Source organism: Crocodylus siamensis, chromosome 6, assembly GCF_052110815.1.
Source record: "Crocodylus siamensis isolate JL-2025a chromosome 6, ASM5211081v1, whole genome shotgun sequence".
In the NCBI taxonomy this organism is placed as follows: Eukaryota; Metazoa; Chordata; order Crocodylia; family Crocodylidae; genus Crocodylus; species Crocodylus siamensis.
Genome location: NC_143400.1, coordinates 30,655,330 through 30,674,523, shown reverse-complemented (window position 1 = coordinate 30,674,523; position 19,194 = coordinate 30,655,330). Strand labels below are relative to the sequence as shown.

The following is a 19,194-nucleotide window of genomic DNA, read 5'->3' as shown; positions in this document are numbered from 1 at the left end:
AGGTATCCCCTCAGTCCTGACTGGCCTGGTCCTGACTCACCCTTTGGTTTTGGAAAGGAGGATGAGGAAGGAGCCAGTCACGCAGTGCTGCACACGAGGGGAAGAGGCCTGTCTCCCTGTGGCACTGCTGCCATCTGCGTTGGGGGGTGCCCCGGACTCTGTATGTGTGTGCGGTGCAGGCTTGGGCCACGCTATGTGTGAGCGGTGACTTGCAGGGGACCTGTTCCAAAGGGGCACGTGGAGGGGCGCCTCACTTCAGATCCTGCTGCCAGCCCTCCCGTAATGTTGTCGCCACTGCCCCGCAGGGCATGAAATGCCCCAGGAATGCCCCAGGTCCCTTGAAATCATGGGATCCCAGTGGGGACACATGAGTGACTGCAGCAAGGTTCCCACGAGCTCTGTTGACTAGCCCTGTCAGTGGTTGTGTCAGTCACGGCACTGCTGGCAGTCGAGGGCAGGCAAGACATCTAGCCTCACCAGACAGTGGCAGCTGACCTGGGGAAGCGGCCTGGAGAGGAAGAAATACCGGGTGAAAATCCCCCGCAGCCCCACATGCTTAGATGTGAACCTAAAAGGAGCATTCCTGTTGTATGGCAGCTTTTTCAAGGCAACAGAGGCCGCGTGACTAGGAGGAAGGGAAAGGAATTGTGAGAGGGAAGGTGTGGGCTGAGAAACCTGCCAGCATGGGATCGGAGAGGCCCAGCGCCCAGGCCATTTGTCACTAGGGTGAGCCACACTCTGAGAAATACACTCTAGGGAAAAATTGCACACTGGCAGAGGAGACAGCCAGCTGCCAGGGGTGCAATGTCCCTGGCTGGAAGTTGGCAGCCTGCGAGGTCTGGCTCGATGCTCAAAGGGGCTGCTCCTCTTTCGTGCCAGGATCTATGAGGCAGTAGTGACAGCCTGCCTCTCCTTGGGGGCCCCTGGCTTAGTAAACTTCTGGTGCAGAGGAGTTTCCTTCCATCCTCACGTGTGTCCCCATGTTCCCGGGGACAGGGATGGTTTGATGGGTTGTTGGCAGCATGTCCTAGCTGGGTCCTCCTTCAGCGCTCTTTGGTCCGAACTCAAGCTGGTCTCAGGGACGCTGAGACTGTGGGCAACAGCCAAAGGGCAGTTCTGCGAGCATACGCCTGTGTTTGGGGGATGTAGGGATAGTAGCATCCTAGACAGGGCACGATGCTGTCACCATGTAGAAGCTGAGAGGTCCTGGCCGCTGCTAGAGGAAAGGGTGACCTGCCAGGATGTGCCCTAACCCCCTTGTGCTGTCTTGCCTTCCAGCATCACGCTGCACCTGAAGATCTCCTGCCCGTCCTCCCCTGCTTTCAGCTATGCACGGACCCCGATCTGCACCGTGCCCCAGGTGAAGATCGAGATGGAGTCAGACTCGGAAGACACTGACCCCGAGAAGCCTCCCCGGGACATGGGCAGCGAGACCACGCTATAGTCCCTGGCAGCACTGGCCTGGCAATTCTATGTAAAGACCAAAATGAGCATATTTTTCTACGGGACAGACTGAGAGGAGGGGCCCAGAGGCACGCCCCTCCCGTGGCTTTTAGCATAAGCGATTAGAAGTGCAGTCTCCAACCCATGCCGGGCGGGTGGGAGCAGCACCTGAGGACATAGGACACCACAGGACCGTGGGGCTGCAGTCCCCCTGCAATCCCCGGGCAGCTGCTGACATCTGGATGAAGGCGCCAAAGACAGGAGGGTCCATCTGAGGGTGTTTGGATTCGGGAAGCCTCGGCTCCAAATGGCGGCTGCTCTTCCAGGACCCTCTGTCGATCCAACAGGCCTCCCACCTGCTCTCCTCTCGGGATGCTTTTAGTCCACATCCCCAGTAACTCAAGGCTCCCGAGGGCAGGGTTTGGAGCTGTCGAGGCATGCTCCCCACAAGGCATCTGAGGAGGGGGCTCAGGGATCTGAAACGCGGCATGTGGCAGGGTCTGCTTTGTGCTCCCCACAGCACCCCGCAGGAACCCAGGCCCAAGCTGAGTGAGGGCAATTCCCTGCCTGGGGAATCCTGTTCCCCGGAGAAGCCCTTCCAGCCAGCTCCAAACAATGCAGCTGTAGGCCCCGGCCAGCGGAGGAAGGAGTTTCTGCTCTGCAGAGGAACATACTGTGTCCCTGCAGAGCAGCTGGAGGGGTGTAAAGGGCCAGGGCTGTGCCAAGGTCCACCTCCTCCCCCATACCAAGCAGGTATAGGTGGGTGGGTACAAGCCGATCCAGGTGAGCGTACTCCTTGCTCTAATGGGCTGTGCTAGCGATGGAAGCCTGCAAAGCAGCCAGTTGTCCCGCCAGGTCTGGTTGGAGGAGCTCACACAAGACAGCAAGTCCTCAGCTGCAGCCCTAGCAGCATGCCCCCTCCATCCACTTCAAGTCAAGCCGCAGAAAGAGTCCCGCTGGTAACAACAAAAGGGCTCGTCTTTCCCTGGCAGCCAGCACACATGCTGATCCACTAGCAGTCTCCCTTGAAAGGACCGTGCGGCATGGTGTTCCTGGTGGCTACACGGAGAAGGTAAGAAGCACTCATTGACTGGCTGCGAAATGCGCGAGTCAACAGCACAGGTGTCTAAATTCTAGGTATAGAGGTGAGAAAGACTGAGGTACATTCCCATCCACAGGCAGGAGTGATCTGGAAAGGGATACGAAACTTGACCTTGGGGGTATGCCAGGGGCTCTTGGAAGGAAGGCACCAGCGACGGTGGAAAACTGGCTGTCCCGGTCCACAAGTATGGGCACCTGCCCCTGAAGCTTAGTGTGTGATATTGAAGCCTGTAACAGGGCAAGTGCCCAGAACAGCAGGCCAGCTAGCAGACAACAGCAGCAACAGTCAAGCTGGGAAGCATGGTCTGGGGTGTTGCTAGAATATAAACCCATGCACCCAAAGCAGCGCAGCCTTTGTAAGAAGAGAACCTGGGGCCATGTGCTTTGTGCAGCTGTCCCCTGATGAGCAGCCCACCCACAAAACACTCGGTCCTCACCAGTTTGCGTGGGGATGTTGCCCTTGCCTCCCCATCCTATCCAGAGGAGTCATCCAACTGTCCATGTGAGCAGAGTGGTTCTCCCTCACTCTGGAAGAGGCCCACAGAGGTACCAAAGCACATGCTGGCCAGGGGAAGTGGTTCTTAACCTTTTGCACTTGCAAGGTGTCAGGCCAGCAGGGAAAGCTGGCTCCCGAGCGGTTGTCACACCAGTTCAAAACGTCCTCCTTTGAACAGCATTTGTTTTCTTGCTTGGAGAAGTGCGGTTGCATAAAGCCAGGCTTCTGGCTGGTGACTGAGGCTTCTCCAGGTGGGTGTTAATTGTCTTGCTGTAAACGCGTGCCCCTCAGCAGGGTCCTAGACCTTCAGTAGTGCTATCAAGTGTTACAAAGTGTGGGGGGTCAAAACCAGCTCTGCAAATGCAGTATCAACCTCCCTAGTATGTACGTACCTCAGTGCAACAGGCCAGATGTCAGTTTATGGCACGCGCAGATGCGTGGGCTGGTGTCCTCCACCGTAGCAGTGACTTCCACCTAAGGGTGGAAGCTTGTTCGTTAGGTCAGCCGAAGGCAGGGTAGAGCTGGCATCTTGATGCAGCTGCCCGTGGTAAGCCTCACAGGAGAGCTCAGGTCCTCAACCGCCAGAGTGTGGCAAGCCCTTCTGCCCTACTGAATATCAGGGATCTGTGTAAATACTTTGTAGACTCAGTCACTAGGTAAGGCCACTCAGTGCTGACAATGGATGCCATGTGGCCTTGGTATGCTGTACCTGGAAAAATGGAGAGTGTTTTGTTAGTCTCCCCCCACCCTCCCCTCTGTCTTTTATGAGAGCAAAAACATCAATAGATAGCCTTGGATGTGGGCGATTACACTTCCTTAAGTCAAAATAAAGTCCCTCAGGCAAAAGAAAACTGCTAAGGTGGCATTTGAGCATGGCACCAAGCAATGCACATGAATAGTTTGTGTCTGGTCTCTGTGTTGTGCCTTGGAGTCATGCCAGGGATGTGCCATTAAGGGCAGATTGGTAGAAAACAGATACACAAGTAGCTCCTGGGGTACCAGGACAACTGGCTGAGTACAGCAGCAGTTGACCTCAGCACAAGAAACACTGAGGCCAGATGAGCAAAAGAAAACCAGAATCTGATTTCCTATTCAGAGTACCGGTCTCGTCTCACTGCCTAACCAGAGGGTGCTCAAATGTGAGAATAAGAAAAAACAAAGCACGAGTCCAGGCCTGGACATTAAAGCAACAACCACTTGGCTCTACCTGTACAAGCAATAACTAGCAGAACTTGGACTGCAGCCCATGTACATCTCAGTGTGGGCCCATCTTGTCTGTGCTAGATGAGCCATGGTATGATAGACTTGCATGTATTTTTATTTGCGGTAGCTATGGGCACCAGGACCGTCATGTACAGTATTTCACATAGCCCAAGAGAAGGCATGACAGTTAACCTGAAGATTTTGAGTTGTGGTAGCACAGAGGCTTCTTGCATTTTCCAGTTTCTTTTGCCCTTAGGAAATACAGAAAGGGCAAAGTGCGAGGAATAACAATTTAAGGGCCTGCTGTGCTTCTGCTTAGCTGTTTGGTATTTGTCATTAACACAACACCAATAAAGCCTGTGTAAATTCTCATCTATATGTACTGTCACAGTCAGAGCACCCCCGTTTCATTCAGTGCCTAAACATGCCAGTCAGAACATCTACTGGGATGAAAAAGGGGCCCTTATTCTTAAGTCTGATGGGAAAAGGGTAATGAGGGAAATGATAGCATTTTTCCAGTGGTAATCATGCACATCTGAGTTCAGTGCTGAACTGCTGCCCATGAGACCAGCTCTCCCCTGCTGAAGGCACAGCCAGCCTCTCATGCTGCTGACAAAGCCCAATGTCCCCTGGCTGTGTAGGCCCCAGAGTTGGAGCATCTAGCCTCTTCTAAGGGTAGGCTGTTTCTTTTAGACCCAACACCTTGGTATAGAAAGTATTTAGAAACACACCTCAACCCTGTGTCCACATCATAGCCTGCATGAGGCAGAGGCTGCAGGACAGTAAAGGAGATAGCTGTTGTGGTGTTTGAGACACCTGCCATTTTAAATCAGCTACACGCATGTCTAGGTAATGCCCAGAGAAATAGGAGAATTGTGTCTCACAGCCCCTCATTTCCAAGACAGCTGCTGCAGCACAAACCCATGGCTGAAGGAGGCCAGGTTGTACCACACTGTCAAGCAGAACATGTGGCATTTCCCTAAAGTGCGACAGGACCCCATCCTCAGGAGTCCAAGAGAATAGATGTCACACCAGACAGTGAGAGGTATCAACATAGCAGAGGGAGTAATCAGATGCTCCCTCCTTGGAGAAAGGTAAGTAATTGTGCCATGCAAGCCATTTGTTTTAAGAACTTTAATTTGAGTAAACACTACCCATGTCTGTGCCTTGTACTGTAATCCTGGAAAACCTGGCACAGCCAAGGCCACTGTGAGCACCTTTATGCTTTGCAACAGGTAAACAAAAATGGAAAAGCACCAGCACAGCACTGTCTCCTCACCTGCCTGCCAACTAGGAGAGACCAGGGTGACAAGCCATGCCAGCTGATTAGAAAACAGAGGTTTTGCAAGCAAGTAATCCTTTGAAATAACATCTGTGGAAAAAAAGGTCTTGAGCTCAATATGGGCTGATACTGTCCAAGAGGAGGCTGAACCTGCTGCTCTGTAACAGGCTAGTAGTAGCACCAGCAAGCACTTAGGAGCCCTTCTTAGCATCTTGGCTACTCTGTGGAACTGCGCTCATCCCACCACAGGATTTCAGAGGCACCCACCTCACCTATGGTCTGCACCATGTAGTAGGCTAGCAGCTGGCCCATCCTGGCAGCCAAGTCATTTGAGCTTTGCACCAGAGGCCAAGTTTGCAGTAGATGCAGTTTAAAAAAAAAAAAAAAAAAAATGCAGCTGTGCTAGGAATTGTTATGCACCACTGGAGCAGCACATGCATCAATACCCTGAAAGCCCCTGCCTGCTAATGCTCTGCCCACAAATCAATAGCTAGAGACCTCCCAGGTGTAAGGTCACTGCTGTACCATAAATAAAAATATTGCATGTTGATCGGCCTGTTTTGGGGAGTCAATTTGGAATGTAGCTGTCAGCAGAGGAGCCCACTGTCACACTGTTAATGCCTCCAGCTCTTTGGGCTTCAACAGTTTCTTTGCAGCAATGATGGTGTTCTTCATCAGCATGGCAACAGTCATGGGTCCCACGCCACCAGGCACTGGAGTAATGTAGCTGGCTTTCTTCCTCACACCTGCAAGAAAGGAAAGGGTGGAATCTAGGACTGGCACATCCCCCAGGTTTGCTAAGATCTTGTCAACACCTGTGGAGGACTACTGGTAACCTATTAATAGGACAAATCAAATATAGCCACCCCAAAGGAGGCCTTTCACAGCAGCCTTGAGTGGCATTTAAGCCAACTGAATTAGCTTGTAACAGGCCTCTGCCATAATTAGGTTTGCATGTCACTAGGGAGTAACTCAACACCAGCCACAACCATCTGGAAGCACTAGGCCTGGCCTCAGAAGCAGCTAGGAGGACAGAGTTTACTCCCCACCATCTCATGCTGTCAGGGCAGACTCTGGGGCCATGTAACTAAGCATTGTGTAGTCAAGCAACTGCATGGGGCGCCCCAAATGCAAGGAGAGTAAACTCCCAGATGTGGAGTGAAGCAGGGTCCAGGTTGTGCACATTAGAGGGACCAGTCAGAAGTGGGCATGCAGTTGCTGTAAAAGGAGCAGTCCCCCCTCTCTGGACATGGCAGCTATTCTAGAGCTACTTGCTGCCTAGCATGTGCTGTCTGACTGGAATCCAGTCCCTGCAGGAGTCCCCAAATAGGGAACGCTCTCAAAATGCCAGCACAGGGGGGAGAACTTCTCAGTGTCAGCACCTGTATCAGCTGCCACACAACTGGGGTTTCTCTCTCCGGTGTCAGAGCACCCCAGACATGCAATATTGGCAAGGCTGCAGATGCAGAAAAGTAGCTGCATACCTTCAAAATCCACATCTCCCACCAGTTTGGGTTTGGCCGTAACAGGATCCTGCACTCTGTTGATCCCAACATCGATGACGGCAGCTCCCTCTTTAATCATGTCGGCAGTGATCAAGTTAGGAATCCCTGAAAGGCAAGACACAGGAGGCGCTAATTTTAATGGGGGGGGGGGGGGGGGGGGGGGGGGGGGGGTGTCGGGGGTCAGAGCAAGGCCTCCTTTCTGCTGAATATCACATATCCCTGCAGTGCTGCCCACCAACATGAAGGGTAAGAACTCCCAGGTAAAAATCCTCCTAGGGCCACCCAACCCTCTGTTCAGTACAACTCTAAGTCTTGTGTCCAGAAGGAAACCAGTCTGCAATGGCTACCATGTTTATCTGTAGGAAAAAAGGGGACAACTGTAAAGCAGTATGGGTAAGCCCTTATGAAAAGTGTGCATGTGCTTTGTTGGGGGAGGTAGCAATTCTAAGTGTGTTCCAAAAAAGAGAGGGCAAGTTCCCCTCACCAGTCCTCCCAAAGGAGGGCTCCATGCTGCAGTGGCAGGGGAAGCCACCTGGCAAAAGAAAAATCATGCAACACTAAGGCACCTCCCAGTGACAACCTCAGAGATGAAGAGTAGCATGGCATAAGCATATGGGGCTTGTCACTGCCTAATGCTCATACCCCAAGCAAGTGCTAGGAGACAGGGCCCCACCTTATCAGGTCCACTAGACCCTAGCCTTAGTAGATCATGTGGAAGGCCAGTAGGGGGTGCTTCTGCATTGAGCCACCCGCCTCCCTGCACCCAATCACGTTCCAGGCTCAAAGCATCTCCCTGGGGGCACCTCACATCTGGCCACCCCCCTTCCTGAAGCACACCTGCAAGCCTAGGGGTAATGACACCACCACCCAGGGTCTAGATTGATCTTGGCCCTGTGCCCCCTGGAAAAACACAGGACTAGTAGTCCTTGAAGATACTTCACCCACTGTAAGAACTTGGGGAGCTTCCCTCAGTCCGAAGCACAAATAGTGGTCTCCCTTAGTCAGGCAAACCAAGGGGACCCCAAGGCATGATCTAGGCCTTCTCCCATGCAATAAGTATCCCACGCTAGGTACAAAGGAGAACTTCACTGGTTACAACAGGGGTAGGCAATGTTTTTTGTCTGGAGTGCCAAAAAAAGCCTACAATACCCACCATGGAAAGTGCCAGCACTCTGGCATGCCAGAAAAACAACACAAGGGCAGGGGGTACAAGGCAGGGTGCCATGCTTGTGCCCCTTGCCTCCCAGACAAAGCCCCTGCACCCCAGCCCAGGCTCCGTGGCTATCAGCAGCTATCCAGAACCTAGACTAGTGCCCGCCTCCCATCGGGGGGAGGGGGGGGGGTGGCACCTAGACTACCCGCGGCCGTCTTCCTCAGGCGGCCCCAAGGACTGGCGGCATTGTCACACAACTGACTGGGTTTAACAATAGTCCAGAACCTAGACCAGCTGCTGCCTCCCAGCCATAGACCCAGCCCTTGGCTCTGGGGAGGCAGCAGATATCAGCAATGCTCTCTGCTGTGCTGCCCTCGCACATGCTGTGCTCCGGGTCCTGCTGCCCTCCCCTGGGCAAAGCATGTGACCTAGAGTGGCAGCACACAGAGAGGCTGCACAGGGAAGCTTGCCTGCTGCTGCAAGCTTCACTGCCCAGGCTGCACTTCCCTTGTGTGCACAGGAACAGCATGCAGGATTGAGCCCCTTGCTACTGCCCCACCTGCAGGGTAAGTGTAGCCAGGACAGCGGGGAGCTCAGAGCAGCAGGCATCTTTCTGCACCCCTGCTGTGCCCTACCATGCAGGGTTTCACATGCTGCTCTGCAGAAGTGGTGAGGACAGCACAGCAGGGAGTATAGCCAGTATCTGCTGCCTGCCTGGAGTGGGATCTAGGGCTGGGAAGCAGCTGGGGCCAGAGCTAGAAGGCAGCAGCTGTTTGTAGCCTCCCGGCTGCAGCCGACCCAGGTTCTAGCTAGATGCCAATATCCATGGAGCCTGGGCTGCTTGCAGCAGGGCTTCAATCCTCCCAGATGGCTGCTGGGAGCAGCCTGGCCTCCCTGGTTATCAGCAGCTACCTCAAACCTGGGCCAACTCTAGCCAAGAGGCTGCAAACAGCTGCTGCCTCCCCACCCCAGCCCCAGCAGTCTCCTGGCCCTGGGAAGACAGCAGGTGTCAGCACTGCACCCACTGGGGCCGGGGCCCAGCAGCAACAAGAGGCTGGGGCTGTTGGAAGCACTAGGATGGAGCCAGTGGCAGCGCTGGGGTGGAGCTGAGCCCAGGGCCACACAGGGCTGGGGCCTGCAGTGGTGGTGGTGCCAGCTGGGGCTGGGCCTGTGCAGGGCCAGGGCCCACTGGCGGCACATGGCCAAGGCCATCAGCAGTGCTGGGATGGGGCCAGGTCCCATGCAGATCCACATCCATGGCCCCACTCGGCCCTGGCCTGGCAATGGTACTGCTGGGGCCAGCAGCAGCAAGGGCAGAGGTAAGGCCTGCCAGCAGCTGGCACCACTGCCACAGCTGGGGCCTGGGCCTGGCCTGGCCCCAGCCGACTGCCAGGGCAGCCAGCAGTGCTGGGGTAGGCCTGGGGCCCCACACTGCCAACGGCCCCAGCCCCAGGTGGTGGTGGTGGTGGTGGTGGTGGTGAGGGCTGGGGCCAGGCCCACCAGCAGCACAGGGCCAGGGATGGGACAGTCATCAGTGCCAGAGCCTGTGCAGGTCCATGGCCCCAGCCCACAGGGTTGGGGCTGGGGCCATCAGGGCGGCATTGGGCCGGGGCCAGTAGCAGTGCTGGGCTGGGTCTGTAGCCAGGGGCTTTTCCAGGTAGCCACATGCTGCTCAACCTGGGCATGGCTCTTCCCACCCCTTGGGGCGGGAAGCAGTTTGCGTGCCAACCAAAACCATGCTGCGTGCCACCTTTAGCACACAACCCAGGGGTTGGCAGCCTATGGCACAAGGAGTATGTTAGGAATAGGATACAGGGTAGAGTAGTATCAGAGAAATACCTTAAAGCAAACAGCGGCGTGGTAGCTTTTGATTACACATCTCTGTATTACTGCAAGCTATATCTAGTTAGATCTCAAGTAGCTTATTCACAAGCATCATCCAGAGGCAGGTAGAGATTTCCTCTGGAGGCAAGCAGTTCATTGACTATGAGTTTCAAGATGGAGAGCAAGTTTCAGACGGTCCAGCTTCTCTCCGAATTCTCATCATGGCTGCTGCTGCTGCTCCCCATCTCCTGGGCAGTCCTTAAACTTATAACCCTTATGACCTCATTTACTTGATCCAATGAAGGCCAGCAATCGTTGGCTGCCAGCCAACCAATTTGAAATGCATCACTGATTGCTGGTGGGTAAACTGGCTGGGTCTCTAGCCCCTTCCCATTGCTTAGAATAGGGAATTTAAGCCCCCACCCAGGTATGTGATGCCAGTCACATAGGCAGAGGGAGTAGGTTTCCCCCCTCCCTCAGGAATGTATCCAGCTCAGGTTACAACTCAAGGTTACCCAAAGCCAATGGGGCCAGAGAGGTCTCCCCTCTGCAGTGACCATGGTAACCAAATTTGTCAAAATCAGGCATCCACATAGCAGAGTTTGGGGAGAGACAGATGGCATTCTGCCACAAACCATTTCCTGATCGCCAAGGTGGGAGGGTCTCCCTGGGAAGACTCACCCTGTGGATCACAGTGTAGCCTCAGTACTGCTGCCACCGATTGCATATTGGATCCAGGTCTGCAGGGCAAAGGGCCAAGGGTGCAATGAGGCCTCTCTAGTAAGTACCACCACCCTACATCTACCGCACACCACATGGCTCTACCCCCGGCACCAGCACCTCCCTCTTTCCCCCCTTCTGGGGCATCCTACTCTGTCTATTGCAAAGTCTCCACTCACCCCACCCTCTCCTCCTTCCTGCCAGTCCTAAAGTTCCCCGACATTGTAGCTAAGGGTCTGCTGACAGCCTCCAGGATGAACTAACACTTGCATCTCCATAGACCCATGAAGCACCATCCAAGCTCCTCCTCCCCCGAGCCATTCCCACAAAGACAACCCAACAGGACAAGAGGAACAGAGCACAAGCCAAAACAAAGGCCTACCATCCAACTAGAAGCCACCAAGCAATGCAGTGCAGGACCCTAACATGGCAACACAAGCAGCCACATGTTCTAGTTAAGAGGATCCTGGTGATCTCAGGGAGCCAGGCCAAGGTGCCATGAGCAAGAACCCACTTGCTTCAGGTCAGCTGACCTCCATTCTTGCTATTTGTTCAATGGCATCTCTGTAATAGGAGTGTCCTATTAGGGCCTCCTTTTGAGACAGGACTTGGTGCATCAGGGAACAGACAAATCATTTATTCATAGATGTTAGGATTGGAAGGGACCTAAGTAGGTCATCATGTCCAACCTCCTTCTCCAGGCAAGGAGTGATGGGGTCAGATGACCCCCAGGTAGGTGCTTGTCCAGTCTCCTCTTGAAGACCCCCCAAGGCAGAGGACAGCACCACCTCCCTTGGAGCCCATTCCAGATTCTGGCAACCTTTACTGTGAAAACACTTTTTCTAACGCCCCACCTAAGTCCACTCTGTCAATTTGTGGCCATTGTTCCTAGTTGCTGTATTTACTGGGGCACCTCCTAGAGCATCTCTTATTCCCTGCTGCCTTCCCCCAGTGAATTTACAGGCAGTCACAAGATCACCTCTCAGACTTCTCTTTCAAAGGCTAAAAAGATTTAGGTCCCTCGGTCTCTTTGTAGGACTTTGCCTGCAGGCCTCCGACTACACAAGAGGCCGTCCTCTGAACCCTCTCAAGATTCTCAGCATCCCTTTTGAAGTGCAGCGCCCAGAACAGGACACACTACTCTAGCTGCAGCCTGACCAGTGCCACATAGAGAAGCATCACCTCCCTGGACCTGTTAAAATCATGCATCTGCTAATGCACGATATAGTGCGATTATCCTTATTGATCACTTTGTCACACTGATGACTCACATTCATCTTGGAGTCCACTATGACTCCAAGATTCCTTTCTGCTGCTCTGCGGCTGAGAAAGTCGTCCCCCAGCCTGCAAGTGTGTTGGTGGTTCTTTTTGCCCAGATGCAGCACTTTAGGTAGAGGCTGCTTCCACACTTGTCTCAGAACTCACTCATGCCAACTGCAAGAGCTGTGTTACAGGGGAGAGCAACAGGGGTCCAAGGACATGCAACTCCTTCTTGCAGACACTAGGGGCTTGTGGGCATGCATGGCCTAAGGATCCCGACAGGCTGGGATCAGGGAGGGCCTCATTTCCAGAGAACTTCCCAACAGCCCTTCTTACATGAAGCACAAGTGTTACACCAAGCCTCAAGAGCACCCCACTCTGTTCCTCCTCAGCATCTGGAGTTTTGAACCAAGTCTGTTCCAGCCAGCTTACCTGCAGCTGCCACCACTATGTCAGCCAGAATTGTGTGCTGCTTGAGTTGCTCCTTAGGCGTGTAGCGGTGCGATATTGTGACTGTCGCGTCCCCTGCAAAATAAGGCCCAGTGAGCCTCCATGCACATCAGTAGCCCACCCCACATGCATCTATCAGCTCCACCCAGGCAGAGATGAGAAGTGGACTCAAAATAAGCTGGGTACAGGCAGGGTACTGACTGCCAATAGCAAGAACACAGCCCTGTCCTGACGCACTTAGTTGTGTTGCATGGGTAACAGATTTGCGCCCCATGTCATAGGCCCCCCCCACCTCATGTAGGTCCTGGTTCCTTATGCCATAAACCAGGGGTGTGCAAAATGCAGCCCAGGGGCTGGATGCCCCTAAAAAAAAGGGCCCCTAAAATATTTAGAAAATTAATATTGATCTGGCCTGGGCTGCCTGGCATGCGGCCCTCAATGGCTTGCCGAAACTCAGTAAGCAGCCCTCTGTCAAAAATAATTGCCCACCCCCGCCGTAGGCAGTGGCAGCCCATGTTCCAGCGTGCTGCCTCAGCCCATGAGCACCAAATGCTCATCATGAGCATTAGAAGGCAGCTTCCGACTATGAGGATGGAGTGGTGCAGGCTGTCTGCAAGGCCTGAATTATCTCCCCCAGGAAGTTTGCCCAAGCCAGCTGGACAGACACTTGGGTGGGGTGGTTCTGCCAGGGACTCTCCCACCCTGTGCAGGGAGCTAGATGAGACAGTGGCCCACAGTCCCTTCTGTCCCTGCTTTCCAACAATTCTGTGACCCTGTTACAATTCAGCTGCAAGGGCAGTCTCCCAGCCAAAATGACAGACCTCAGGCAACTGCTCTTTCAAGCCTGTGTTGTTACCTCCGGGGCGCTCATGTCGGCCATCTGTGTGCAGCAGCATGGCTATTGGCATGCCCACATTCTTGGATCTGCCAGCCACAACGACGTTCTTCCCCAGGGTCGGGATCCCTGAAGCATGGGGTGGGGGAAAAAAGAGGGAGAGGAGGAAAAAAAAAAAGCCACACACAATTGAAGGCAAAACTGAGCCCTTTGTGGTGAAAGTGCCAAGATGAACAGTGAGGCTGGTTCTATGGCCCCTACCAGTTCTCTTGATGATTTCCCACACCCCCCATGGGGTGGCTGGCAGCATAGTATATTGGTCCAGGCACATACGTCCCACGTTTATCACGTGGAAGCCATCCACATCTTTGTCTGGTGTCACAGCATTGCAGATCTTGCGCTCATCAATATGCTCTGGAAAGAGAAATAGCGTTACCCCACAAGGCCATTTAGCCAGGCAAAATGAAACCAAAGGCTGATCCCCAACATGCGTGCTAGGTCTCAGCACCCATCATCAGGATGAGGAAGTTGCAGGTTATAGAAATGAAGTGGCTTCCTCCCCTACTTGAAAGGGTGTGAACGGATGCCACTCTGCCTCCGAGTACAGATAGTCAATTATCTGTCCAGAGGGTTAAAAGTTTATCCCTTGTCCAAAAAAAACGGTATTTCTAAGGCCAAAGAGAAAACACAGACAGGCTGGCACCATGCGAAGGTGTCAGACTTCCCGAGATGGGCAATACATGGGGAAAGGTATAAGCAATGGATACAGAGGCCCATAAAATGCCAACACCAGAAACAGCCCAGGTAGAGCAGTAGCCTTTTCTCCACCAGGGTGGGAGGTACCTGTGGGTCAAGATAGTTGCCTCTACCCGTGCACAAACAGCATCAGGGTAGAAGGTCATCTCCTCAGGACAATGCTTCACTGCACTGTGACCCTGTCCTCTTTTGGAGAGGACTTTCACTGAAAGGTCTGACCAATGAGAACCCCTTAAGCACGCAGCCCCAACCCACCAGGCAAGGGAAGCTGCACCAGCAGGCCATCTACGTTGGTGTCATCATTCAGCTTCCCAATTAAGTCAAGTAGCTCTTCCTCCGTGACAGAGGCTGGCCGCAGGATGGTTTCACTGCTGATTCCTGCAGAGGAATGGAGAGCCCTGCATCAGGGTGGCAGGTCACATCCACACACTGGCTGGATGTGAACGTTCCCCAATTTTTGGGCATCTGCACAGAGAACCCCTCCTGAGGACCAACTGCTGTGGAAGTCCAAAGGCTGCAAAGTCAACCTCCCCCATCCCTTGAAGGAGACCCAACATGGATGGCAGGACTCCACAGAAACAGTGCCCACTGAAGCCAAAGCCAATCCTAACCCTAAATCCAGCTGGCGGGAGAAACACGCAAGCATGGCTGCCACTGAGGTAAGTGCCAAAGAACACCTTGGGGCCTGACAAGTGCCCCCAAACACAGAGCACTGAGACAGCATGGAATAAGCGCTCAAAGCAGCCATGGTCATGCGGGCCATCTCCGAGTGGCACTGGAAACACAAAAGCCACAAACAAGCAGACAATTAGTGTGGCTTCCCCTCCCAGCACCCACCCAACCAGGAAAGAGGGCTGCTTAGTGACTGGTGTTGGCGGCTTTGGCCAGGGGACAATGCAGAAGTACCTGCAAGAGTACAGACCACAGTAAAAGTCTGAGAAGGACAAAACTAAACCAGCCCCTGCATCTGAGGGGCGAGACCCTCAGCCAAGCCACAGCTGCAGGAAGCAGCAAATGGCCCTGGTAGTGTGTGTTAAGAATTCCCTGTGATGCATGGAAAGAAACAGCAGAGCTATTGCCTCAGAGCACAGTGGGCCACCATCACCTACGGCTTGGATTCAGGTGGAGTGCCACCTCCCACATCTGGAGGATTAAATCCCAGCAGTGGGCAAAAATGGACATATATTGCCCTGGACCAATGCAAGCCCCCTGGAGAGCAAAGCTGAAAGCAACAGAGCTCTAGAACTGATCCAGAAGTAGGGAGGCCAACACCGGAAGAGCGCAAGAACGTACCGACATCGGCAGCGGCCTTGGTTTTGTTGAGGACGTAGGAGTGACTGGCAGGGTTCTCACCAACCAGAACCACACTGAGATGGGGCCTCTTGTTCCCGGCAGCCACCCACTGTTCAACCTCATGTCGGGCTTCCTGCCTGATCTGCCGTGCCAGTTTCCTTCCCGAAATCACAACTGCGTCATTTCTGCAACAGAGACCATTACCTCACGTGTGGAAAGCAGGAACTTGCGCTAGCCCGTGCCACCCCTCCCTCCCCCCAGCCTTGCAGAAACGTTCGAGGCACAGGAGTGAAGGCAAGGCTGGTCATGGCAAAGACCACTTTAACAAGAGCCCATTACTAGTGCTGCAGCTGTCTTGCCAAGAGCAGCATACAAGGCAGAGGCCAGGCTGCCTCCAAGAGAAGCAGGTGGGCCCAGTGACATACCCACTTGTGAGGCCTGCCACAAAACAGGACATTCATTTGTAACAAATGCCATGAGCGTATAGGCAGCCTGGTAAGAAGAGACCACGGTGCAGCACATTGCTCACAATGCATGAACTGGGAAGACCTGGATCCGTTGGCAGGTTTTTCTGGGAGACAAAGGCCTGTCAAGCCTCTCTGGCAAACATTTTTGCTTAGCACACATGACAGAACCTCCCTGCAACAGGGCGTGCCAGCCACAGCATTATAAATAGAGGCTTAGGGCAACCAAGGTCAGGTGAGTGCATTTAACTGATGCAAAAAGTAGAACAAAGAATAGTCTCAGGCTGCATCCATGCTGGATACAGGTACAACAAAGGAAATGCTGTACCCAGGTCACTGGCAGAAGTCCAAGAGAGTCAGGCTGCCACGTCTAGCAAGTAGCATCTCAAAAGTGGCTAGAGTACAAGCTGGATAGCCCGTGACACTTGAGCTGCAGCAAAAGTAGCTCCCTGCCCCCATTCAAGATCTAAATTGGGACCAGAAGTGCATGCCCACAGAGGACAACTTCCAGAGGACCGGATAGGATTACAGTAAGGAAAGGTGCTAGAAAGACAGCCGGCCGGAGCAGCCAGGCAGCTGCCAAAGCGTGCTAACCAAATGGCTCTGCTCCAGCTTTGCTGGTGGCAACCTCGAGCAATGTGTCAAAGTGCAGCATCAGTAAGAGAGAGAGACAGAGACCCTTTCCAGCAAGTGAATTCCCTGGCCAAAAAAAGGTTAAGCTCATAAGAAGGCTGACAGAGACAAAGCCCATTGCTACAGGCAGCTGTCATACCAGGCTTGCTAGTTAGCAATAACTTCTTGATGGGCAACACCATCATGAATGCAAGGTTCAGGATGGAGGACTTTGTTTGTCATTTGTGTTCCATGACTGGACCAGGCCTGTGGGGCAAAAGGCTGTCTCCAGAGGTGGGAGAAACAGTCCCAGACACACAGCCCTGCCACAACAAAGCTCATGGCCAGCACATTTAAGCAGTGCTCACGGAGCTCAGCAGGAAATGCATCCCAAGTGCCTAACAGTTACAAACAGGCAAGGCCACTGGGTCACAAACAGCTGCCTTGGGGCAACATGAGTGGCAGAGCCCACAGTCCAATGGCATCTGCTGTGGTCAGGTAAAACAAATGCAGCCTTCCTCACTCCACAGAAGCTTAAAAGGACTGAGGAGCTCTGTCAGGGGTCTGCCCATACCCCAGCAGTTGGCTTCCCTGGAGCCAAAGTCTCCTGTCACATGCTGGCACAGCCTGCGGTGGGAGGAAAACTAAGGCAGTCTCATTCTGTGGCCCAACCTCCCAAATATTTGAGCTTGTTTCTTTCTTCTGCAGGTGTCAGGAAACAGAATGGGAGTCCAGCACTGCCATAAGTCTCCAGACCATTTCCTTGCGTCATGAGCCAGCATAAGGACAGGAACGTCTGGACACAGTGCCAGTCATGTGCTCTTGCCCAGGACAGGTGGGGTTACACAAGGTTCCTCCTCATGTCTCCAGCACAAAACCTCCCAAGTAACACAAGGAGGTGTCTGGGCAAAAAATGTTCTGGGTAAATGGACAAGCAGTCCAAGGCAGGCATTCCCAAACAAGAGGTGCTGCAGGGAGCCCCGAAACATGTGGTCATCGCAACCTCCTTTCCTAAGGGCACAGTGCACGTCCTGGCACGCCGTCAGAGGGACCCACCAAGCCGAGCCAAGCGTGGTGTACGGCCTCGGGCTGCCTTGAAGTGCCCAAAGGCGTCCTGGGGGCAGGAGCTCCTCGCACTGGAACACTACAAGGGAAGGGAAGAGTCCATCCCAGCCTCCACTGTCTGTCCAAGCAGGCGCCAAGACAGGACCTTGGCAGTACCTCCTCCTTACATAACCCTGGACTAGACACAGAGCCAAACAAGAGAGGTAGGGCAGGCAGGGGAATGAGGGCAGAGATGTAGGGTGCGTGGTGCCAGGTGCTGCCAAGCTCCCAGTCCCCCAGCACTCAGGACAGCCTGGTTTGCACCGAGTCCTCAGCTGCCAGCTACAGCCAGGGCACAGAGGAGGGCAGGCAGGAAGCCGCAGCCCCATGGCACCCGCCACCCTCCCCTGCAGATGGATGCACCTGCCTCAGCATCGCGTGCTCCCGAGACGGGAACAGCCCGAGAGGGGCGAGTAGTGCAAGGGCTGGCTAAGGAGAGCGGAAGCAGCAGGAAGAGACGAGAGGAAGCAAGTCCACCTGGGGGGAGCAGGAAGGCCGCGAGGGTCTCCGCGCGGGGCGGAGAGCAGACCCCAGGGAAGAGAGGGGACGGCCCTTTACGCCCACAGCCCTTGCCAGCCCCTCTGGCGGGGCACCCCGTCACCCCCTGGGCAGGAGCCGGGCTGGCCCTGGGGGGAGAGGCGCTCGCACAGGATCGCGGCCCCTCGTGCAAGGCGGGAGTCAGATTTCATCAGCCTGCAGCGCCCGCGGCGGCCGCCAGGGGCTCCCCCGCCCCGCGGCACCGGGGGGCCGCGCCGGGGCACCCGAGGGCAGCGCAGCGCAGCAGGACCGCGGGGCTGCCCCGCCCGGGACCCCCATGACGTCAGGAGACGTCACTCCACAGCTCCCCCACCCCGGGGGGCCCAGGACGCGCGACAGCCGCCTCTGCCCGAGAGACGCCCGGGGACCCTCGTGACGTCAGGCAACATCGATCCCTATGCCACCCCCCCGCGGGCTCAGACCCCGCCGTCCCCGCCCGGGGGGCTGCCCTGCGGCATCACAGCCCCGCATGACACCAGGCAGTGTCATCCTGCATCATAGGGATGCCCCCATGACGGCATGAGGCCGGCGCCTACCTGGGCGCGCTGAGGTGCAGGCGCCGGGCTCGCGGGTCCCGGCCGAGCCGCGCTAGGGCGCGCAGCACCAGCGGCGGCTGGAGCAGGAGCGGGCCCAGCACTGTTGCCATGGTGCCAGAGGCAGCGGGGAACGCACCGTCCCTGACGCTGCCCTAATATAGGGATCCCGGCCCCGCCCTCCCGCGCCCAGAGCCAAGCCATTGGCTGGAGGCTGGCGGCACGCGCGACGCCGGCCAGGCTCCAATTGGCCCACGCCGGGAGGGACGTCACAAGGGAGCGAAGCCGCCCCGAGCAGAGCGCTCCCGCGATTGGCTGAGACTGAGAGCAGAAGCGAAGACGGGCGTCGCAGGTTGGTGGATCCGACCAAGGGGGCGGGAGAGGCGTGCGGTGGAGCGGCTCGCCATTGATGCCGTGGGATCCGCGGGAGCAATTGGCCGCTGGCAGGGGAGGGCAGGACCAGGCCGCCGCGCCGACCGTGGATTGGTCTGAGGGGCGGGGCCGCTCGGCCCTACATGGGTAGGGCGGCGCGGATTGGCCCCAGGGAGCTGCAACTGGGGCCGATGGTTGCATAAGCCGGAAGGGGCGGGGCCGCAACGACTCTGGTGCCGCGCAGGGCACCG

At 55.2% G+C, this 19,194-nt stretch overlaps 2 protein-coding genes across 2 annotated transcripts in view; one reads left to right on the top strand and one right to left on the bottom strand.

The window, feature by feature from the left end:
* SLC4A5 (solute carrier family 4 member 5) overlaps positions 1–5,224 on the top strand; it is an 89,434-nt gene extending 84,210 nt beyond the window's left edge. The window contains exon 29 of the mRNA XM_090052855.1: positions 1,279–5,224. Coding sequence (XP_089908981.1) covers positions 1,279–1,444 — 166 coding nt within the window. The 3' untranslated portion in view covers positions 1,445–5,224. The remainder of the gene's footprint in view (positions 1–1,278) is intronic.
* Positions 5,225–5,362: 138 nt separating this feature from the next.
* MTHFD2 (methylenetetrahydrofolate dehydrogenase (NADP+ dependent) 2, methenyltetrahydrofolate cyclohydrolase) lies at positions 5,363–18,731 on the bottom strand. The gene is made up of 8 exons (XM_090052856.1): positions 18,575–18,731; positions 15,322–15,506; positions 14,284–14,406; positions 13,534–13,686; positions 13,294–13,401; positions 12,420–12,512; positions 7,010–7,135; positions 5,363–6,271 (listed from the first exon to the last, which is right to left on the bottom strand). The coding sequence occupies exons 1-8, from the start codon at positions 18,682–18,684 to the stop codon at positions 6,132–6,134; spliced, it is 1,038 nt and encodes a 345-aa protein (XP_089908982.1). The 5' UTR covers positions 18,685–18,731; the 3' UTR covers positions 5,363–6,131.
* Between the last annotated feature and the right edge of the window lie 463 nt (positions 18,732–19,194).